The 21918-nt window shown below is 39.7% G+C and overlaps 1 protein-coding gene across 1 annotated transcript; it reads left to right on the top strand.

Moving 5' to 3' along the window:
• The first annotated feature begins 1869 nt into the window (after window positions 1–1869).
• MSMO1 (methylsterol monooxygenase 1) lies at window positions 1870–18618 on the top strand. Its single transcript, XM_059697776.1, has 6 exons — window positions 1870–2018; window positions 9602–9887; window positions 13086–13234; window positions 13986–14112; window positions 15227–15381; window positions 17524–18618. The coding sequence occupies exons 2-6, from the start codon at window positions 9633–9635 to the stop codon at window positions 17714–17716; spliced, it is 879 nt and encodes a 292-aa protein (XP_059553759.1). The 5' UTR covers window positions 1870–2018; window positions 9602–9632; the 3' UTR covers window positions 17717–18618.
• Window positions 18619–21918: the final 3300 nt, after the last annotated feature.

Consider the following 21918-nt stretch of genomic DNA (forward strand, 5'->3'; position numbering starts at 1 on the left):
TCTAACTTCACAAATTAATATTTTTTGTTTGTTGCCCAAGTAACCTCTTAGGCAAGTCTGTTAAATCAGTAACTGAAGTCACTGGAAATTGTTCTCCAAGAAAAAGTTACCTCAACTATTCAAGGAGAAGTCTCCCAAGGACTGGTGATATTTTAAGTTTTTATGTTCCTCTGTCCCTCAAAGGGCAGGACACAAGATAAAGATAACACAAATAGCATTGGACCAAAAAATCAAAGAAAAAATACCTACTCTAAAGAAACATTTTGATATAAAATAAAAGGAATTAAGGAAATGGGAGTTGGGGAGTGGGGTGGACAGGTGAGGTGCTGGACACAAGAGGGGCAGAGAAGGAAGGGAGAAGGACAGGAGGTGATAGGATATGGTGGCTATTCCTCAGGAGAGGAATTTAAAAGGTTAGCATAAGCTTGTTGCCAGAACATTCGGGAGGAAAGAATTATAACTGTGATATGATACCTATTTAATATAGAGTATTCACATTTAAACATAGAACCATATTTATTTTTTTATTCATTTCATATAACAACAAAAACTGTATTTCTCACAATTCTGGAAGCTGAGAATTTCAAGATCGAGGCACCAGCAGATTCAGTGTCTAGTGAGAACCCACTTCCTGGTTCACAGACTGTCTTTTTGCTGTGTCTTCACGTGGCTAAGGGATCTCTCTGGTCAGTTTCATAAGAGCACTAATCCCATTCCTAAGGACTCTTAGTCCCTCCTGACCTAACACCTCCAAAGGCTCCAGTTCCTCATACCATTACTTTGGGGATTATGTCTCCCTCAAATTCCCATGTTGAGTTTGGGGGCAACATAAACATACTGTCCACTGTGGAGATGTTTAGAATAGGAAGGGATGAGCACTTCACAGAACACATTCTGACCCCCAAAGGGATTTAATACAACTGCTTCCAAAGCTCCCCTCATCTTTAACCACATCTAAACAGTCTGATCCAGATCCTGGTACTAAAGATGAGAAAGCAAAAACCCTGCTTTCTGCTAATGACCTTGTTGATCAACTTGTTGATCAATTGCTGCAGAAAGTATGCCAAGACCCAAATCTTCATTTTTCACATACAAATTTCAGCAGCACTTAGAAAATACTGGCCTGGCCAGTTTGCCAAGTGGTTAGAGTGCTGGCCTGCGGCCCAAAGGGTTGTGATTCGATTCCTGGTTAAGGGCACATACCTTGGTTGTGGGTTCAGTCCCCAGCCCTGGTTGGAGTGCTTTGGCAGGCAACCAATCCAGGGGTGTGTGTCTCTACCCCACACCCTACCCACCCCCCGCACCAGCCCCCTTCCACTCTATCTGAAAATCAATGGGAAAAATGCCCTGGGGTGAGGATTTAAAAAAACAAATTCAATAGGTCATTTAATGTAATTATCTGAGAATATATATATATTTGCTTTTAAAACAGGTTTATTTTCTCCTTATAAAACTAATAGATAGCATGGAGCACCCAAGTGTTTATCCTCTAAATTGATGATCAGTTATGAGGCTTATTTTTTTAGGTAAAAGGATAGCATAATCTTACAGAGTGATATGCTCTAAGCCTGCCTCCCCGGGACAGTGCCCGCACCTGCTAAAGTTCTGGAGGAATCCCAAGTTGCCATGGCGACGACTCCTCGGCCGCACGAAGCCCTGTCAGTGCCCGTCCCCTCCTGACGCTCCATCCTCTGCCCCGCCCCTGGGCGCGCTGCGGCGCCAATCACTGGCTGGGCGTGTGGGTCTCACTATCCTCACTCCATCCGGGGAGCCAATGGCTGGGACCGCCAGTCATTCGTTTGCGCGAGTCGCACGATGCCGGCCACCATACAGACCAGTCACAGCACTGAGAAGGCGGGACGGGCGCCCTCGCAAGCCAATAACAACAGAGAGCCGCTGCACACTCCCTCATCCGGTAGAGGCGGGTTCCTGCCTGGGCCCCGGCACCAGGTTGAATACGGTGAGCGGCAGTCTCCGTGCGAGCATCCTGGTGAGGGCACCGGAAGAGAAGATCGTAGGTGAGGAAGGGGGAATGTCGGGGATCCGGCCCTGAACTCTGCGGGATTGAGGGGAACGAGGTCGGGCGTGGATGCGCGCTCAGGGCCGGGTGGGGGCACCCCTCACCCAATGTGAGGGCGGCGAGGAGCCGGAGGGGAAAATGGTGATGCATCCGGGCTGAGGCTTGTTTCTTGCCCTTTAAGAGTTTGCGGTCACTGGAGGCATTAGGCTACCAGTGGTTCTCAACCTTCTGGCCCTTTAAATACAGTTCCTCATGTTGTGACTCAACCATAAAATTATTTTCGTTGCTACTTCATAACTGTAATGTTGCTACTATTATGAATCGTTAATGTAAATATCTGATATGCAGGCTGGTCTTAGGCGACCCCTGTGAAAGAGTCGTGCGACCGCCAAAGGGGTCGCGACCCACAGGTTGAGAACCGCTGCTAGACGATAGTTACAGCACAGGGTGAGAGTTTTACAAAACAGAAGCATTGCAGGGGAGATCAGATCTGGTGTGCACGTGCGATGGGGTGTGGAAGGGCGGCTAAGAGGAGGTTATGATGTGTGGGTGGGAGTGGGATAGGAGGCCGTCACGGGTAAAGGGTTGCTGTTTCCGTGGGCAGAGAGAGAGAGAAAGCCACAGGAATGGTGAGAAGTCAGATGTGGTAGTTTGACGTGAAGGTTGGAGAGGAGGAACAATGAAGGGTGGACAGGCTTGGCGGGGCGTTTTTGTTTTCTTTTCCATAGCTCAGCGGTTCTCAACCTGTGGGTCGCGACCCCTTTGGGGGGGGTCGAATGACCCTTTCACAGGGGTTGCCTAAGACCATCGGAAAACACATATATAATTACATATGGTCTTTGTGATGAATCACTGTGCTTTAATGATGTTCAATTTGTAACAATGAAATTGGGGGTCACCACAACATGAGGAACTGTATTAAAGGGAAGCGGCATTAGGAAGGTTGAGAACCACTGCCATTGCTGAAGGCCTTGGTCTTGTACTCCTAGGGAAGGCACTTTTCTTAAACTTTACATGTTGTGAAAGGGTGGACGCTCCTGTTTTGATAGATCCTGGCATGAGCCCCAGAAGTCGGGTTTAAAAGGGCAAGCCGGAGGCATGGCAAGGCCAGGTGAGGGCCCTGGAGCAATCCGGGTTTACCTAGGAAGGTACAGGGTACGGCATTAGCTGGCGGTAGTCAGGACAGCCAAACGTCAAGGCTTCCCAAAGGATCCGCGAGGAACTACATTTCTTTTTTTTCTGAGGACCTAGTCAGGCTGCTCAGAGCAGGTTTCCAGTCCATCCGTTTGTCCAAGGAGGAGAAAAAGCAGAAGAAAGTTCACGGTTTCCCTTCCCCTCTACCCTTAATTTCCTTTCTGTATTTTGCTTTTGTTCAGTTGACAGCAACTGGCCCCATTTTCCTCGCTTGTGTATGGAGAGTCAGCTCCCAAATGTGAGTTAAACCAGGTGTGTCTATACTGGGTGAGCGTTTGAGGACCTTACCTAGTTAGCAGCGATAGGGGAGACTCAGAACATTGTCAGAGATGACTGAACAGGTGAAGGTGCAAGTCACAAAATTAGGTGTTCATGGAGGTGGGTCGGGAGTATTTGGGCAGGGCTCCAAGGCCAGCTGCTGAACTTTTGGATCTGTTGAGTTTTATGTGCCTCTGCGCTGTCTAATTGGAGCTGGCCTGGGTAGTTAGAACCTGGGGTTTAGGGGAAAGGGCTGGAAATAGAGATTTTGGATATTAGGAGATTTTTAAAACAGGAAATAGTTAAGAACACCAGGAAAGGGAGTAAGGAAAGCATCCTTGGAAACTTTCCAGCCTCAGCGGTCCAGTCTTCCTTCCTCAAAAGCTGTCCCACAAACTAACTAACTCAGAAAGGGCTGTACTCTTTCTCATGTCCTGGTTTAGTCTTTGGGTGGGAAGTTCCCTCCCAGTGGTTCTCAACCTTCCTAACGCCGCGACCCTTTAATACAGCTCCTCGTGTTGTGGTGACCCCCAACCATAAAATTATTTTCGTGGCTACTTCCTACCTGTAATGTTGCTACTGTTATGAATCATCATGTAAACATCTGATCTGCAGGATGTGTTTTCAGGAATCGCCACCCACAGGTTGAGAACGCTGCAACATCCTCTTATTCCCCCCACCTCGCCCAGCTGACTCTCTTTGTGTCTGGTCTCCTCCCATCGTGCTCCAGGCCCAGTTTAGAAAGTCTCGTTCTCTAGGAACCCCTGCTGGTCCTCCCTGTTCTCCTACCACTCAGTGTTTCCAGCCTTCATTGCTCTTATCACATGCTTTTATGGCAGTCTGGTGAATTCTCTGAGATTCCTCGCTAGATTTTATGTTTGTGAAGTCAGAGGTGAGAGCAGACGCTAGCACAGTGGCTGCAGCTGGTAGCACAAATTCAGTGGGCGTGAATACATGGGGATTCCAAGAACCAAGAAAGGAACGTATTTCAGGGAGAGAAATCTCAGACCTTCCAGACTGGTTGAATAAAATAAGCTTGAAGGGATGTTTGTTGGATGTGGCAGTTAGAAGATCCTTAGTGATTTTAGTAAGAGTAGATTCAGTGTAGCGATGAGACTAGAAAGCTGACTGTAGGTGCTGGAGAGTACATGGGAATGGGAAAAGGAAGACAGCCCGTGTAGAATACTCTTTCAGGAGACTTGGGTAAACTGTAGGAATTATCTCCTCTTACTGTAATATTTGTCTGGTGCATTATTATGTCTGGTTAAAGTATAGCTTACTGGATGAGAGCATAAGCTTCTCCACTTAGCATTTTTGTAACTTGGGGAAGTTGCATGATCTTTCTCAACCTGGAGTTTATCATTTAGAAAATGGAAATAATAAAAGTACCTAGTTCATGAAAGCGTGGTAAGGATTAAAGTCTTGGATATATAGAGGACATGTATCGCACTGAGAGTGCAGTTCCCGGCACATAGAAAATGCTCGATAACTGGTAGCTTCTTAGAATCACTGTGTGTCAGGTCCTGTGCTAAGTGCTTCACATGCATTCTTCCTTGAACTCATTGGAAGAACTGTTGTTATTCTTTTCCCCTTTTTCAGCTTTCTTGAGGTATAACTGACAGATAAAATTATAAGATATTTTAAGTGTACATTGTGGTGATTTGACATTGGGAAAAGATTCCCTCTATCTAGGTACTATTGTTGTCTATATTTTGCAGATGATAAAACAGGCTCAGAGAAATTACATAACTTGCTCCAAGACACACAGCTAGTGTGACCTCATGAAAACCGAGGGTTGAAATTTTATTTTGCAGTATAGAAGATCTTTGAAGATAATCTTGATATGAATTGAGAGCTAGATTGCAAGTAGTTGAGCAAGTTGTGTGGATGAGAGTTAAGCAGTTAGAGGCTTATGAATTCTTCTTTAAGAAAGAAGTTGAGCCCTTGCCAGTTTGGCTCTATCGCTCAGTGGATTCAGTGGATGGAGTGTCGGCTTGCGGACTGAAAGGTCCCAGGTTCGATTCCGGTCAAGGGCATGTACCTTGGTTGCGGGCACATCCCCAGTAGGAGGTGTGCAGGAGGCAGCTGATTGATGTTTCTCTCTCATCGATGTTTCTAACTCTCTATCCTTCTCCCTTCCTCTTTGTAAAAAATCAATAAAATATATAAAAAAAGAAGTTGATTGGTTGGTTCCAAGAAAGAGAAATGGGACATTGGCTTGGGGGAAAGGAGATAGAGGTTAGAAAAGTTTTCCTCAAGAAAGGAAGACTTGAATATGTTTTTAAACTTGAAGGCGGATAGACTCCGTGAAGAGGGAAAGACAAAAGATGAGAAAGGTAAAGTGAGCGCTGGGCAAGTTCTTGATGAGGTCAGTTAACACAAGCCTTGTCAGTCTTAGAGGAGAGGGTGAGTGAACCAAGAGAAATTTTGAGCTTGGCACGGCACAGGGTGTAACACGATAATCTCCATGGTATAAGTCATTTGAGAATTAGTCAGACAAAAGAATAAGGATGCAAAGTGAAGTCAGACCTGAGGAAGTTGGCTAAGCTTCCCAGCATCCTCTATGAGGAGTAGGGTAAGAGGTAAATTGGGGTGGGGGAGCATTGTAAAAAATAATAAGAGTGCTTCTGAGGTTTCAGATATTTATTGGTCCGTCCATCATTATTCATAAATCAGGAATAGCAGTGAGCATTTTTAAAAGACTGATACTCTTCATAAGTTTCCCTATTTTTTTATTTGGTAACCTATTAAGCTTATTTATTTTATAAGTAAACATGCTCCTGGAAAAAATTGTAGGAAGGTATAAAATAAGTAAAATTTCCTTCTTCTCCATAACAACCTCTCATTGTGTGTGCATAATAGGGGTGCACACACACACCCCTAATACCTCTTTTTTTTAAAATTAAATCTTTATTGTTTAGATTATTACAGTTGTTCCTCATTCCCCCCCCCCCATAGCTCCCCTCCAACCAGAACCCACCCCACCCTCTGCCTTTACCCCCCTCCCCCACTGTCCTCATCCATAGGTGTACGATTTTTGTCCAGTCTCTTCCCGCACCCCCCACACCCCTCCCCCCCCAGAATAGTCCATTCCCTTTCTATGCTCCTGATTCTATTATATTCACCAGTTTATTCTGTTCATCAGATTATTTATTCACTTGATTTTTAGATTCACTTGTTGATAGATGTGTATTTGTTGTTCATAATTTATGTCTTTACCTTTTTCTACTTCTTCCTCTTCTTAAAGGATACCTTTCAGCATTTCATATAATACTGGTTTGGTAGTGATGAACTCCTTTAGCTTTTTCTTATCTGTGAAGCTCTTTATCTGACCTTCAATTCTGAATGATAGAATTGATTACTGGGTAAATGATAGAAATGATTACTGGGTAAAGTAATCTTGGTTGTAGGTTCTTGCTATTCATCACTTTGAATATTTCTTGCCACTCCCGTCTGGCCTGCATAGTTGTGCACCCCTTTGTGAGCTTTGTGCACAGTCTTGTTGTAGTTAAGCCTTGATTGTTGTAGGTATAACTGAGAGGAATTGACCTCCAGGCCTATTGGCTGTGAGAATCAGCTGTGTCTACAGTGGGAGAACTTCTGTGCTGGAGACACCCTTATGGGGCAAGACTTGCTTCAGTGGGGCTTTGGTGCTCACTGAGTCTGCCCCCTGAGTGTGTCTCTTATGGATCTGAGGAGTTGTAATCTGGATGGTCCCACTCTGACCACTGGGTACACGGGCTCTTGGATCTCTAAGGAGGTGCTAATTTAGCCTCTGCTTGAGGCTACCCAGCAGGAGCTATGGAGAGATCTGCAGATTCCTCTTCTTTGTTTGGGGTTTGGAGGTGCCCAGATGAGGCCCAGCTGTGAAGCAATGCAAGCTGCTGTGGGGCCTTGGGCCTTGTTTTGGATGTTCTGGGTCTCTCTGACCCAGCTGCAGTTAGGTAAGTTTAGATTGCAAAGGGCCAGGCCTTTCATATGCAAAAGCCACTGGGCACAGCTTGGGTGGGGTGGGGTCTCGGAATCAACAGGGCGGAGCAAACAGCTATGGCTGCTCCTCAGTCCTACCCTAAGAGGCCCCGTGTCTCAGTGTCCCGGTAATTGCTGCAAGCACCTCTGAGAGAAAGCCGCCCTCAAGTTCCGACTGATGCCAGACAGTCCAGTTTCTCCCCGTATGAGTCTGGGTCCCCAGAGACTTGCCCGGAACTGGAGTTCAGAGCAGCTTAAGACTCCCTCCCGATTGAAAAAGACAACCGTGTCCTCAGTTGCCAGCCCTTTCCAAGTGCACCTCCTCTAAGTCTCAGTGTGCTTTTCTCTTTCCTTCTAGTTGTAGAATTTCCACTCAGCCAGCCTTCCTGTGGTTCTGGATGATGTCCATTTTGTCTTTTAGTTGTATTTTTGAAGTGGTTGTGCAAGGCAGCAATTTCCAGTGTTTACCTATGTCGCCATCTTGGTTTCTCTTGGAAAGAGTAGCTCCCCTAATACCTCTTGATCCCCTTTCCTAAAGATCTCTACTCTGAATTGTTCCCTGTGTATCCTTCCGTTCATTTTCTATATTTGTATGTGTGTGTGTGTGTGTGTGTGTGTGTGTGTGTGTGTGTCTTTGTATGTACATATATACGCATGGAAGTACATAGATAAAATGCATATATTTTTTACAAAAACATAAGTGGGGCTCTTGTCATACATATTGTGCAACTTGCTATTTCACTTAATACTTAATCTTTTTTTAAAAATAGTTTTTATTGATTTTAGGGAGAGAGAGAGAAACATCGACTGGCTGCCTCCCACATATACACCCATACCAGGGATGGAGCGGGCAACTTGGGCATGTGCCCTGACTGGGAATTGAACCAGTGGTCTTTTGGTGCATGGGATGATGCTCAACCAACTGAGCCACTTGGCCAAGGCTTAACAGTGACTCTTAGATATCTTTCTAGGTAGAACATATAGATCTTTCTTTTAAGTGGCTATTTTGTTACTTTTCTCTTTGTTTTTGCTATTATAATCAGGACTTCCTTCAGCCTTCGTGTACCAGTCTTTGTACACTTGAGTGAGAAACTTGCTGGGTCAAAGGGTGTACTTATTTTGAATTGTTAGATACTGTGATTTCCTCCCCCCCCCCCCCCCCCAAAGATGTACTTAATTCTGCTCCTCCTCCCCCCTTCCCACTTCATCACCAATGTGTAATGGTGCCTGTTTCTTCAAATTATTGTCCTTAACAATACTGGGTACTGAGCCCTATGTAATGTAAAGATTTTTGTTTTAGGGTATATTTCCTTATTTGAGTCCAATTGAACTGCTTGTTTGTTTAGTGAGCATTTGCATTTACTCTTCTGTGAACCCAGTGTTAATGGCCTTTGACTCTTTCTTACAGCCCTTTGTCATAAGTGGTAGAGATATTTTTCGAATTTGTCATTTGATCTTTGACTTTATTTATAACTAGACGCCCAATGCACGAAATTTGTGCAAGAGTAGGCCTTCCTTCCCCCGACTGCCAGCACGGGCTTCCCTCTGGCACCTGGGACCCAGGCTTCCCTCCGGCCAGCACAGGCAGGCGCCTGGGACCTGTCTTCCCTCGCAGCCCTAGCTTCATCTCTGACTTCATCCGGAAGGTCATCCGGTCTGATTAGCATATTATACTTTTGTTACTTTAGAGTATCTCTTTCTTCCCCAATTAGAAGTATATAATTTTTGTGTAGTCATATTTGGCAGGCTTTTTCTTTATAGGTTCTTTTGGGGTTTTTTGTTTTTTTAAATATTTTTTTATTGATTTTTTTACAGAGAGGAAGGGAGAGGGATAGAGAGTTAGACACATCGATGAGAGAGAAACATCGGTCAGCTGCCTCTTGCACACCCCCCATTGGGGATGTTGCCTGCAACCAAGGTACATGCCCCTGACCAGAATCGAACCTGGGACCTTTCAGTTCGCAGGCTGACGCTCCATCCACTGAGCCAAACCGGTCAGGGCGGTTCTTTTGTTTTAACTACATGTTTAGGACCTGAGAAATTGGTGCTAGTAATGGTTATTTTAAAAATTATTTGAAGATGCATTTTTAAAACTACTTTCTTAGAATTGTTTGACTTGCATTCTTGCTTATTTATTTATGTACTTATTTATATTTACAGAATTAAAAGGCTGTGTGCAGAGATTTGAAAAATGGCAACAAATGAAAGTGTCAGCATCTTTAGTTCAGCATCCTTGGCTGTGGAGTATGTAGATTCACTTTTACCCGAGAATCCTCTGCAAGAACCATTTAAGAATGCTTGGAACTATATGTTGGACAATTACACAAAGTTCCAGATAGCAACATGGGGATCCCTGATAGTACACGAGACCCTTTATTTCTTGTTTTGTTTACCTGGGTTTTTGTTTCAATTTATACCTTACATGAAAAAGTACAAAATTCAAAAGGTGAGTATGATGGACTTGCAATGGAATATTACCATTAGTGTTGAATATTTTTAAAGTAATTGTAACTTTGTTTTGAGGGACTCTAGATCAGGCCTGTCAATAGAAATATAATTAAGCCCCATAAGAAATTTAAATTTTTCTGTTATAATACATGAAAAGGTAAAAAGAAATAGGAAAATTAATTTTAAGATATATTTTACTTAACACAGTAAATCTAAACTCTTATTATTTCAACAAGTAATCAGAATTAAAAAGTACTTAATGAGTTGATAGCTCCCAGGAAAGAATCTGGACCAGCTTATTAGAGAGAGGATTTATCAGTACTTGGTGAACCCATGATAGTTTCTAATGCTTACTGTTTACTTTTCTAAAAAGTCATGCCAGGCTCTGGCCAGTTAGTTCAGTTGGGTTAGAGCATCATCACGATACTCCAAGGGGGTTTGATCTCAGGTCAGAGCACATACAGGAAGCAACATGAGTGCATAAATAAGGGGAACAACCAGTCAATGTTTCTCTCAAAAGAGAAAAAAATCATGCCACACTATTCTTAAGGGCACACATAGCCTTGGTAGAAAGTAGATATGTTGAGAGTGTTTGTTTATCTATGGAGACTAATTTTCACTCACTGAGTCTATGTGGGTTGGCGTTATTGCACACATTCTCTCACAGTCTCAGTTTCATTGCCTTTCCCAGGGAGTCTCACTTTAAACCAGCGCTGGTATTGATCTTCTCTGGGGATAAGTACAAGGGGTCAGGTGCCCATGGACTCCAAGCCAAAGGAGAGAACAAAAGTAAAAGGGGGAGGGAATAAAAAGGAATGTGGCCCACGGGAGAGTATCCTGTTACCCTCAATTGAGGACACAGAAGTTCCAAAATGCTTGTTATAAAATGTCCTGCCTTGAAAGGGAGGATTCAGTTTGAATGTCTTAAGTTCATTCTCCTGGGTGTTAGGGGTGACTCAGGCTGCCCTGTATCACCCATTGCTTTGTTCATACGGCTGATTCATTATATCCCTGTATAGTTGAGTCATTGGTCAGAGGTGTAAACCTTCTCAAAGAGAGGAAAACCTTTTCCAGTCATTGTTTTATGATTGGTTTGATGGCCAAAGAAAGGACAAGCAATCATCTACAGTAGTTGGTTACTGGTATTTATGAACAGAGATTAAAAGGCTGGGTAGTGTGGCCTCAAGTCTGTCCTCAGTATTTCTTCCTTTAAGTTTTACAACCAAAAAGCTTTGAGCTTTTTTGATACTAAAATAAATTGAGATGGTAAATTAGTATAGGTTCTCACAATATGCCAGGATTTAAAAACAAGTTAAAAAAAAATCACTGCAAGTTACTTACAGGTTTATGAATTTTGAAGGCAGATACCCTGAAACATTGAGGGTACAGGAAGAAGTTGCTATTGGTGATGAGACAGCATTAAAGACTTTCTGCTTTCAAAGAGAATAGACGGTGTGACAGTTAATGCACATGTGTGCTAATGAGGGGGAAATTTTATAGGAATAAACAAGCAATAAAGTAAACCTTGTAGGATCTATTTCTTTTTACAAAGTCACACATTTTAATAATTCTCTAGGAATTTTCCTCACGGATACATATATATATATATATATATATATATATATATATATATATATATATATATATATATATATTAAAAACATTCTTTCTGAAGTCCATGGCCTAATAATGATATTTTTTCATATTAGAGTGCAGTTATATATAAAGTACTATATGGTAAACTCTGATATTCCCCTAGGTGTGAGTTTTTGATTTACTATCTTTTAAAGAAATTTGTGTGTACTTTAAACAGTATAATGAATGATTTTATTAGTTATAGTTGATTAATTTTTGTGTTAATTTCTGTACTACATAGGTATCAGATTCTAGTTAGGATATTAAGTCTGTTAAACATAGTTTCTATGGGAAATAGTGCCATTGCAGGCCCAAGTCGGAATTTCCCATTTATTTTGTCCCCAATCACAGACTGAAAGTTTGAAGGTGTAGGGTGATAATGTTCAGAATAGAAATAGAAAGATAATTATAAATGATCTTATCTAATTTCCTCATTTTATTGTTGATAAAACTGACTTATAACTGGTTAGTGGTGGCCCTGAGATTAGAGACCACCCAGCTCTCTGGATTTCTCGATTGTGTCTCAGTTTCATGCTTTTCCTTTTTTTTTTTTTCTTTCTTCTTTTTTGGTCAAGGAAGGTAACTCTTAAAGAGTTTCAAGAACAGAACTGGAGGCCTAGATTTTAGTTAGTCCCAGTTCCTATATCATTCTGGGCAAGGTAGTGGACCTCTTTGGGCTTCTGCTGAACAATATTTCCCATACTTGAGATGTTGTGGTTCAGTTGAAAAAAATTTCATCAGCAGCTTTCTGAATTTTTAAGTAAGGACATTTAAAATAAAGTAATAACTATTAGCATAATCTTTATAAAACCCCAAACAATTTTCCTTTGTAAGTGTAGCCCATTGAATTGAATCAATTTAGTTTTTTAAAATATTGCTTCTTAGGTGAGTAGGTATCCTGATGAGATTTAAATGAACATTTTAGTACATTGATCTCACTCATTTTGACTTTAATCTTGGAACTTCTGTGGGCAGTTGCTCTCCATTCTTTGGAAATGACTGGACACATCTCTGAAGTTCTTCCAGCTTAGAGAGTTTATAATTCTTTTATTGTATATAAACAAAAATGCACTAATTTCTGGAAATGAATACTGCCAAATGTCTGGAAGCATTGATTTACCTGTGTGATAATGGCTTTCAATGCTGCTGATACAATTGCTTAAATACTTGGAAGACCCAACCGTAATCTTTGCATAACACATTTCTTCTCTGTCATTTCTGATACAAGAAGTGAATGATCTGTGGGCAGGAAAGACTGGAGAGTTACTCATTCTATAGCGCTTCTTCTTAGGTTTGAGATCTTATGTTCGTTATTCATGAGTTTGTTTATTCACAATTTCTTCACCTAAATTGGTGATGGTAGTTGCCAAGAATTTAGAGGGGAGGATGTTGTGATTCCTGGGCTTTAGCTACTGTAACATAGTAACTGTAATATAGAATTCACAAAACAGAATTAAGGTCTCATTAACCAGTAGAGAAAAAAATAGGAATTTACTTCTGGATACCAGGCTAACCTGCTGATAACAGACTAACACTCAATATTTGTGCCTTTTCTCCGTAGGATAAACCAGAAACATGGGAAAACCAATGGAAATGCTTTAAAGTACTTCTCTTTAATCACTTTTGTATCCAGCTCCCTTTGATTTGTGGAACTTATTATTTTACAGAGTATTTCAACATTCCTTATGGGTGGGAAAGAATGCCAAGATGGTATGTAGATATAAACAATACTTTAATATATGTAAAGATTTGATTTGTTTGCTCAGTCACAGTTTGCTGTCCAATTAAAATATCCTTAACGTTTATCTTTTTTCTTTATTTGTTTAATGTTTGTTTGTTCTAAACTTTGGAAGTAAATAAAATGGAGAAAAGTAAATCATAGTAGAAACTTAGAATGTTACCATTTTTAGGTCTTTCTCTACTAGTATTTTAGTGCAATACTTTATTTGAAGGTGCTTGTACTAAGAAAAAAAATTACATTTTAAGTCTAAAGGGAATGAAAACGTTGAGAATAGTTTGAGAGGTTTATAAAAAAAATGTGTCGCCTGGCCGGTGTGGCTCAGTGGTTGAGCATCAACCCATGAACCAGGAGGTCACGGTTCAATTCTCAGTCAGGGCACATGCCCAGGTTGTGGGCTTGATCGCTAGTGCAGGAGGCAGCTGATTGTTGATTCTCTGGGTATGAATTTTGTTTCTTAATTGATTTTATACCTGTGATTTTTTTTTTTTTTTTGAATGAGTTGGAATTGATATAGTGGCCAGTCTGTTCTGTTCAGCTCTTCTTCTGGGTGGTGTAATATAGCTACCTTGTGTCTAAACACTTTTGAGAATTTATTGATCAATATGTCCAATTGGGTCAAACTGTAAAGTGGGTATTTGGTTTTATGTATATCTCAGGCAGTGATCCCCAGTAAAGGTCTAGATTGCACTTCATATTCATGATAGTGTTTTCATCTTATAGGTATATGCTTTTGGCAAGATGCTTTGGTTGTGCGGTGATTGAGGATACCTGGCACTATTTCCTACATAGGCTCTTACATCACAAGAAAATATATAAATATATTCATAAAGTTCATCATGAGTTTCAGGTATGTTAGAATTATATTTAATACTTTTTTTCTATTAGAGGCAAAATGTTATGGTGTGCGCATGGGGTTAAAAAATCATATACTTGACGAAGTGTTCCCTTGATATTTCTAGTACCTTTCTGGCACCATACATAATTATTATGATATTATTAACTATATTTCCTAGGCTGTACATATATCCATGACTATTTTGTAACTACCAACCTGTATCCTCAATCTCTTCACCTTTTTCACCCAACCTCCAATCCCCTCTGGCAACCAGCAGTCTGTTCTCTGTTTTTATGAGTCTTAAAAATAGTGACTTTTTTTTCTTTATCAAAACTGCTTTGATTTGTCAAACTGGTTCTATTATGTTCTACATTGGTATGCTAAATCAAATATTCCTTTCTTTTTTTTTTTAATATTAATCCTCACCTGGGGATATTTTTCCATTGATTTTTAGAGAGAATGGAAGAGAGAGGGAGAGACAGAAAGAAACATCGGTGTGAGAGAAACACACTGATTGGTTGCCATCAAAAACATTAAGATATTTTTAAGGACATCCCTACTAGACCTTTTGATGTTTGGTAGGAATTAAATTTTTTTTAATTTGAGAATTATTGTTATTGTTTACATATGTATGGCTAGATATACTATTTTATATATAGAAACAATATATTTATAAAGCGATATTCGTAAATAAATTAGAATATATGTATACGGATTCTCCAGAGAAAAAGAAAAAACAGGAGATACACATACACACTCAGATTGTGGGGGCTGGCAAGTCTGAAATATACAGGGAGACCACAGGCTGGAAATTGAGGTAGAGTTGATGTTACAGTCTTGTGTCTGAATTCCCCAGGGTAGCTGGCTGGGAACTCAAGCAGGGTTTCTGTATTGCAGTCTTGAGAACTCCTTCCTCTGAAACCTTAAGTCTTTGTTTCTAAGGCCTTCAACTGGTTAGATGAAGGGTAATCTTTACTCAAAGTCTACTGATTTAAATGTTAGCCACATCTATAAAATACCTTCACAGCAACATCCAGATTGATTGCCCAAGCAACGGGGCACTGTAGCCTAGCTAGTGTATAAAATTAACCATCACAATATATTAAGGAATTGTTCTCTGTTTTAGGCTCCATTTGGAATGGAAGCTGAATATGCACATCCCCTGGAAACCCTAATTCTTGGAACTGGGTTTTTCATTGGAATCATGCTTTTCTGTGATCATGTAATTCTTCTTTGGGCATGGGTGACCGTTCGTTTGCTAGAAACCATTGATGTCCACAGGTGAGCTCTCGTTTCTGTTCTGCCATGAGGTATCATAAAATGTCTTTATTTTCATGGTCATAAGATTATATTTAAGTAGGCTAATAGAAGTTAATCTTGTTAATATTGCTATTTTTTAAGAAAACAAGAGACATAATCATTGGTTAGATTTTTTTATATCCCTGTCTATGGCTGTTGTCATTTTTATAGGGAGAATAAGTTCTTTTGGTTAAACGAAATGAAATTTTGACGTGCACTTCAGAGCTGCCCTTTAAAAGGGTCCCTGTTTACATTCTCAGTGGAAATATGTAAGAGTGCTTTTCCTCCCTCAACACCCTTCCAAGCCTGGGTAGTACAGTCTTTTTCATGTTTGTCAATAAAAGGGCAAAGAGCTTTCGGTGCTGTGTTGGTGTGCATTTCTGCAGGGACACATGAGGCTGTGCATCTGTTTGTGTGCTTATTGACCAACAGTATTTTTTCTTCTTTGAGTTACCTTTTTATGTCCTTTTCTATTTTTCTGTTATATGTCTTAAAAACTACTGGTTTGTGTAAGCTTTGTTAGCTATGTATGTTCTAAATAGTTCTTTGCATCTGTCATTTGAATTTTAACTTCTGATGGTTCTTTTCTAGTTTTTAATTTTCCTGTAGTAAAATGAGTCATTTTTATGACTCTTGAGTTTCACACCTTGCTTAGGTCTTCCTGAAACACTGTTCAACTGAAACTATTTGTGTGTGTTTTTTTAAAGATTTGGTTAAATACAATTCAGGATTAGCAATTCCTTTATCCTTCTGTAATGAATCTAAGACTAACTCTTATTTGAAAAAAAAAACATTGAATCATTTAGCCTTCACTAAATAAGAATATTTCTAGTCTCACTGCCTAACTCTGATGAAATCACTACTTTTAATATTTACTTATTTCACTTTTTTTCTATCGATTGGAAGATATTTTGTGGTAAGTTATTTATATTTAATGCCTTTTAAAATGCCTAATCTCCTAATTTTTTATTATTTTAAAATTATATATTCATTGCATTTTGACCTGGGACTTATTACCATACCCATGAAAGCAGAATATTAAATTCTAAGAATTATTTTTAAACCACTACTAGGCAGAGAATATTCTTCTGTAGATAAATTGTGAGTGATGTCTCTTACATTCTTTCTTTCCTTTCATTGTTCTTTTCTCTCTTCTCCCCTCTCAGTCTTCTAAAGAGAGAGAAAGAAAGATTGGGGTGATTTGGACTGGTATAATTCTATCTGTCAGATTTCAGATATATATTGGGGGAAAAAGAGGATACTCTAAATGATATTCTTTTAAAATCACATGTGTCCCTCCACCTACGGAAAGCACACTCATATTTTCATTAATCCTGGTACATTTAATTCCAACTTGTCATTGACTAGAGTAAAAGAAGTTGTAATAGTGATTCACAGGTCTATCAAGCAGTATAGATTTAATACTCGTTTCATATAATTTTCCCCCCAAAGGCTATGGTAAGAAAGCTCCTCCTCTAAAACAGGAAAGAAAAAGAATTTATGAAAAAATCTATTTATTATTATAATGCCTCTCTTTCATCTCCTGATAGTCCTATCTATTAAAGACAGAATATGCAAACTGACTGTCACATCATCACAAAAAGATGGCGGCGCGCCAGGTTCTTTCAGCCCAGTTGCGGGGGGCAGGCGCACAGTGCAGCCAGACCCACCCTCAGTCCCCCAGCCACCCAGGGCTGCCCAAGGCTCAGGTAACCAGGGCCGGCCGAGGCTGGCGCTGCCGGCAGTGGCAGCAGCAGAGGCGTGATGGGAGCGTTGCCTTCCCCTGATCCCTGGGTCGCCTCCGGCCCCTGAGGACTCCCAGACTGTGAGTGGCCGGGCTGAGGACCCTCCCCCCCCACCCCACCCCCACCAAGTGCATGAATTTTCATGCACTGGGCTGTTAGTATAATATATAATTTCTATAGATTTTTTTTTTACATTTTAAAAAATTTCTTAGTGTTTTCTAGAATTTGCACTATTTTCTCTTGTTTGTGTCTTTTGTAAACATGTCAGAAATAAAGTGACCTAGGTAAAGTGGAATGTTGTTTGAATTAGTTAACGAACATATGACTATCAATGAAAGTGCCAATTATTGCTTCATAATCTTTATTACTTTTATTGCAGTGGTTATGATATTCCTCTCAACCCTTTAAACCTCATCCCTTTCTATGCTGGCTCTCGGCATCATGACTTTCACCACATGAACTTCATTGGAAACTATGCTTCAACATTCACTTGGTGGGACAGAATTTTTGGAACAGACACTCAATTTGTTGCCTACACTGAAAAGATGAAGAGTGGGAAAAAGACTGAATAAATATTTATGTAAATCTTCCTGAAGATATAGATTTTCCTGAATTAAAACTAGTAGCTAACTCTGCTTCCGGGGAGCAGAAATAAACGTGTGTCTTGGCCGCTGAGTGATTTTAAAAATGAACAACTTTTATCTTCCTAGTGGGAACTTTTTCTACTTTCCATTCCAGTTCTGTATGTGTAGGAATAAGTAAGGAAGTTTTAAAGGCCATGTTGTTAACCTTAAAAAAAGGTTTTAAGTATTAGAAGAAGTATTAATCTATGTCTTTTCCCCAGTAACGCCATAGGCCTGAAGTGGAAATAGCTCTTTAAATCTTTTAAATATATAATGAGCACTTCAAAAACTACTAATAGTGGATGTTGGCCTTATATTGAACTTGTGACATGTTTTTAGAGTTTGCCTAAAGATCAAAATATCATAGGTTGAATGACATCAATTGATACATTTGAATGAGGCTGCACAATTAGGACTAGCCAGCACCAGAATTTCCAGTCTTCTCTGGAGCTGACCAGTTTGAGGTGATTTTCTTTCTTTTAGAAGGCCTTTTGGGTTCCAGTGTACTACTGGCCTCTGTAAATTAGGGTATTTCTGAATTGATGTATATGGAATATTTTCGTCTAAAGGTTTTCATGCTTCTTGAATTTTTTAAAAAAATGAAGCTTTATTCCTGCTCTTTACCCTTTAATTTTTGTAAATCAGGTTTTTATTACACTTAAAGCTATATCTTGAAACTTTGTGAACTGACTTGTATTTGCACTTTGAGCTATTAAAATAAATGTCTGGTTTTTTTCGTCTGATTACCTGGTTTCCAGTTTTGAACATCAGCTGTCACTTCTTACATTATTCTTATAAGGAAAAGCACAGAGATGTTAAATTATTGTTTTGCAATAAAAGGAATGATTTTATTTTTTGTAAGTGCTTTATTTGCTAAACTTTTCTTGACAGTTTCAATATGTATTTATCAGGCTGTCTATTGTGGGAAATTCCATTTACCTGTTTCAGTAGAGGGTATTGAAGCAGTTTTTTTCTGTACTTAGAAAATGTATGGAAGAATAGAGCTAAAACTTTTTAAGACTGACTTAATCTCACTTATCTAGATTCTAACTCAAATTGAGAGCTGATTATTCTAACTTACTGAATTGTTATTTTAAAATTTAGTTATTTTTCTGATAAGTTCCTTTCCCTGAAGACTTTGTACACAGTTTTGAGTGAGATTGCGGTGCTGGTTTTCAGTATTTTGCAATACTGTGTCAGACATTTTTAATTGTGTGTTTTACAAACAGGCACACACAGATGGATAATCACAACCATGTAATTACTACCTGGATTCGGAACGTGGGTACCTCCTTTATCACTTTTTACTAGGAATATAGTTTCCCACTTTTGACCAAGAATAAAGTTAAATTTTTAGCTGGTTTAACAACTGAATCCAGATTATCCTGACTAATTTCTCATGTAGTGACATGAAGCTTTGCCTGTGACGATGCCATTGAAGGCAAGCTTATTAGTCAAATTTATGATTAAGGCAAAGGGAAAGAAGATTTCTTCTACATGACAATTCAACAAATGTTTTGTCTTCACTTAAAGTTCAGCTGCACAAATAGAGAATGATAGTTACAGGCCTGAATTAATAGCAAAATATGTCTGAAAAACAAGAATTTTAGTAGACCAATATCCAAAAGTTTAGACAATCTTAGGCTGAATTATTGGCAAGAGTAAATTGCAGAGATGTTTGGTTTTTTAAAAAAATATATTTTATTGATTTCTTACAGAGAGGAAGGGAGAGGGATAGAGAATTAGAAACATTGATGAGAGAGAAACATCGATCAGCTGCCTCCTGCACACCCCCTACTGGGGATGTGCCCGCAACCAAGGTACATGCCCTTGACAAGAATCAAACCTGGGACCTTTCAGTCCTCAGGCCTACGCTCTATCCACTGAGCCAAACCGGTCAGGGCTGCAGAGATGTTAATGGTCTCATTTTACTCTGCTTTGGGTGACTGCACCTGGGAAAGCATATTATGTTTTCTATGTCATATTTTGACTAATATTTAAAATAGTAACCAGGAATGGTTTAAAATCTAGCAATGATACAAAAAATAGTTTAAATATAGAGGTCTAGTGGAGAGCAGCTCTATTAAATATAGCTGGGTACTTGTAGGACTTGACTATCTTTGGGGGAAACACATTTCAACCCTTAAGAAGCATTATGAACATATTTTTTAAAAAGTATAATAGACCAGGATGCTAGAATCTTGGCTCTTTATTACAAAACTCACCACAACCCTAGCTGGTTTTGCTCAGTGGATAGAGCGTTGGCTGAGGACCAAAGGGCCCCAGGTTCAATTTCGGTCCAAGGCACTGTACCTTGGTTGCAGGCTCCTCCCTAACTCGATGTTTCTGTCTTTCCCTCTCCCACTCTCCCTAAAAATCAACGGGAAAATATCCTTGGGTGAGAATTAACCAAAAAAACAACATACACACACACACACACACACACACAAAAACCTCACCACATTCTCTCAAGACTGCCCGGCCGCCCTGCATGGCTCAGTAATTGAGCAGCGACCTATGAACCAGGAGGTCACCATTCGATTCCCGGAACCCTGTCAGGGCACATGCCCAGGTTGCAAGCTCCAGTGTGGGGCGTGCAGGAGGCAGCCAATCAATGATTCTCATCATTAATGTTTCTATCTCTTTCCCTCTCCCTTCCTCTCTGTAATCAATAAAAGTATATTTTTAAGAAAGACTAATACAGAGAGAGAATATTTTTCACCTGCTGTTAGCTTGAACACTTACCTGGAAGAAGTGGATATTTTCCAGAGTTGTTGAAATTTCAGAATGTTTCTGTGTCCTTCAAGATAGCCTTAAAGGCCATTTAATTTAGTCATCTACCCAGACGTGAATCTCCTTTTTATAATAGACATGAAAAGGGACTTCGAGCTGAGCCCTAGAAAGCAAAGTCACCACGCAGTTGTAGTTAATTGCCAACTCGTGACATTTGTTTTGCTTGAAGCTGTGAGGCCTAAAGAAACAGCATAGGAACTACATAGACTTCATTTGGAGCCAGACTGCTGTTTTCTGTGTGGCCTGCCTGTGTGGCCTTGGAAAGGTCTCTGTTTCCTTGTCTGAAAAATGGGAATATTAATGCTTACCTTGTAAGGTTTCAAGGATTAAACACAGCTATTAAAAACAACAACAAAAAAGCCAATTGCCTAACACATAATAGAAACAGCAGCAACAAAAAGCTGCAAATTAGAGAAGGCAACCAACGTTTTATTTTTCTGAATTAATTCACCAATATTTTATTAAGTTGGACTGTCAAAGAAATGGAAAATTTGGAGCCATATTTATCCATTTCTTTAAAAACGTATTTTTCCATGTGCATACCAGTGATAAATACAGCTTTTACAAATATTTTTTTCTGTAAGATGTGTGTAAAGATAATAAAATAAATTGATTAAGCACCAAATGCACATTTAAACTTAAAATAACTTTAGTTCATAGTAACATAACTTAGCAGATTTATTAAGAACAAAGACTTTAAATTTTTTTCAACTTGATTGGAAATTTTACATTGAAATGGTGTTTATCAGCCATTTTATCAGGGGTTTTGTTTGTTTGTTTGTTTGCTTTTTAGTTTAGTCCAAATGAAACATGTTTTATTTTACTGCATCTTCTAATATCTGTTAAATTGATTTTCCTGCTCTGAGAAGTACTCTGCTGGACTAAAAGCATAAAATAACCCGGGTCCAGGTGGCTATTCCTCCAGATAATTTAGTTTACCAAAGTGAATGGTCTTCATAAATTATGTTCATTCTATTCCAGTTTATTTTTACCACTTAGTCTAAAGGTAATCTCTAGCCATCGCTTAGTTTACTGCACTAAGCTTACACATTAAAATTTCTTACACAAGACTGTGAGGATCGACTAATAATTGTTTTGAAAGCATTACTTCAGTGTAGTGAGGGCAAGAAACAGGATGGCAACAGCATTTTGAGACTTCATTGTTAGGAAATATTCCCTTTTGCCCTAGCCAGTTTGTCTCAGTGTATAGAGCGTTAGCCTGCAAACTGCAGGGTTCAATTCCTGGTCAAGGGCACATATATCTGTTGCAGGCTTAATTCTGGCCCTGGTGGGGCGTGTGCAGGAGGCAACCAATATATGTCTCTCTTTCACATGGATGTTTCTCTCTCTCTGTCTCT

Source organism: Myotis daubentonii, chromosome 5, assembly GCF_963259705.1.
Source record: "Myotis daubentonii chromosome 5, mMyoDau2.1, whole genome shotgun sequence".
Classification (NCBI taxonomy): domain Eukaryota; kingdom Metazoa; phylum Chordata; class Mammalia; order Chiroptera; family Vespertilionidae; genus Myotis; species Myotis daubentonii.

Excerpts from the sequence above, each read along its gene's own strand:
- MSMO1 (XM_059697776.1), top strand. The coding sequence starts at position 9,633 with ATGGCAACAAATGAAAGTGTCAGCATCTTTAGTTCAGCATCCTTGGCT. Across the intron at positions 13,235-13,985 it reads TGGGAAAGAATGCCAAGATG|GTATATGCTTTTGGCAAGAT; the intron begins GTATGTAGATAT and ends TTCATCTTATAG. Across the intron at positions 14,113-15,226 it reads AAGTTCATCATGAGTTTCAG|GCTCCATTTGGAATGGAAGC; the intron begins GTATGTTAGAAT and ends TCTCTGTTTTAG.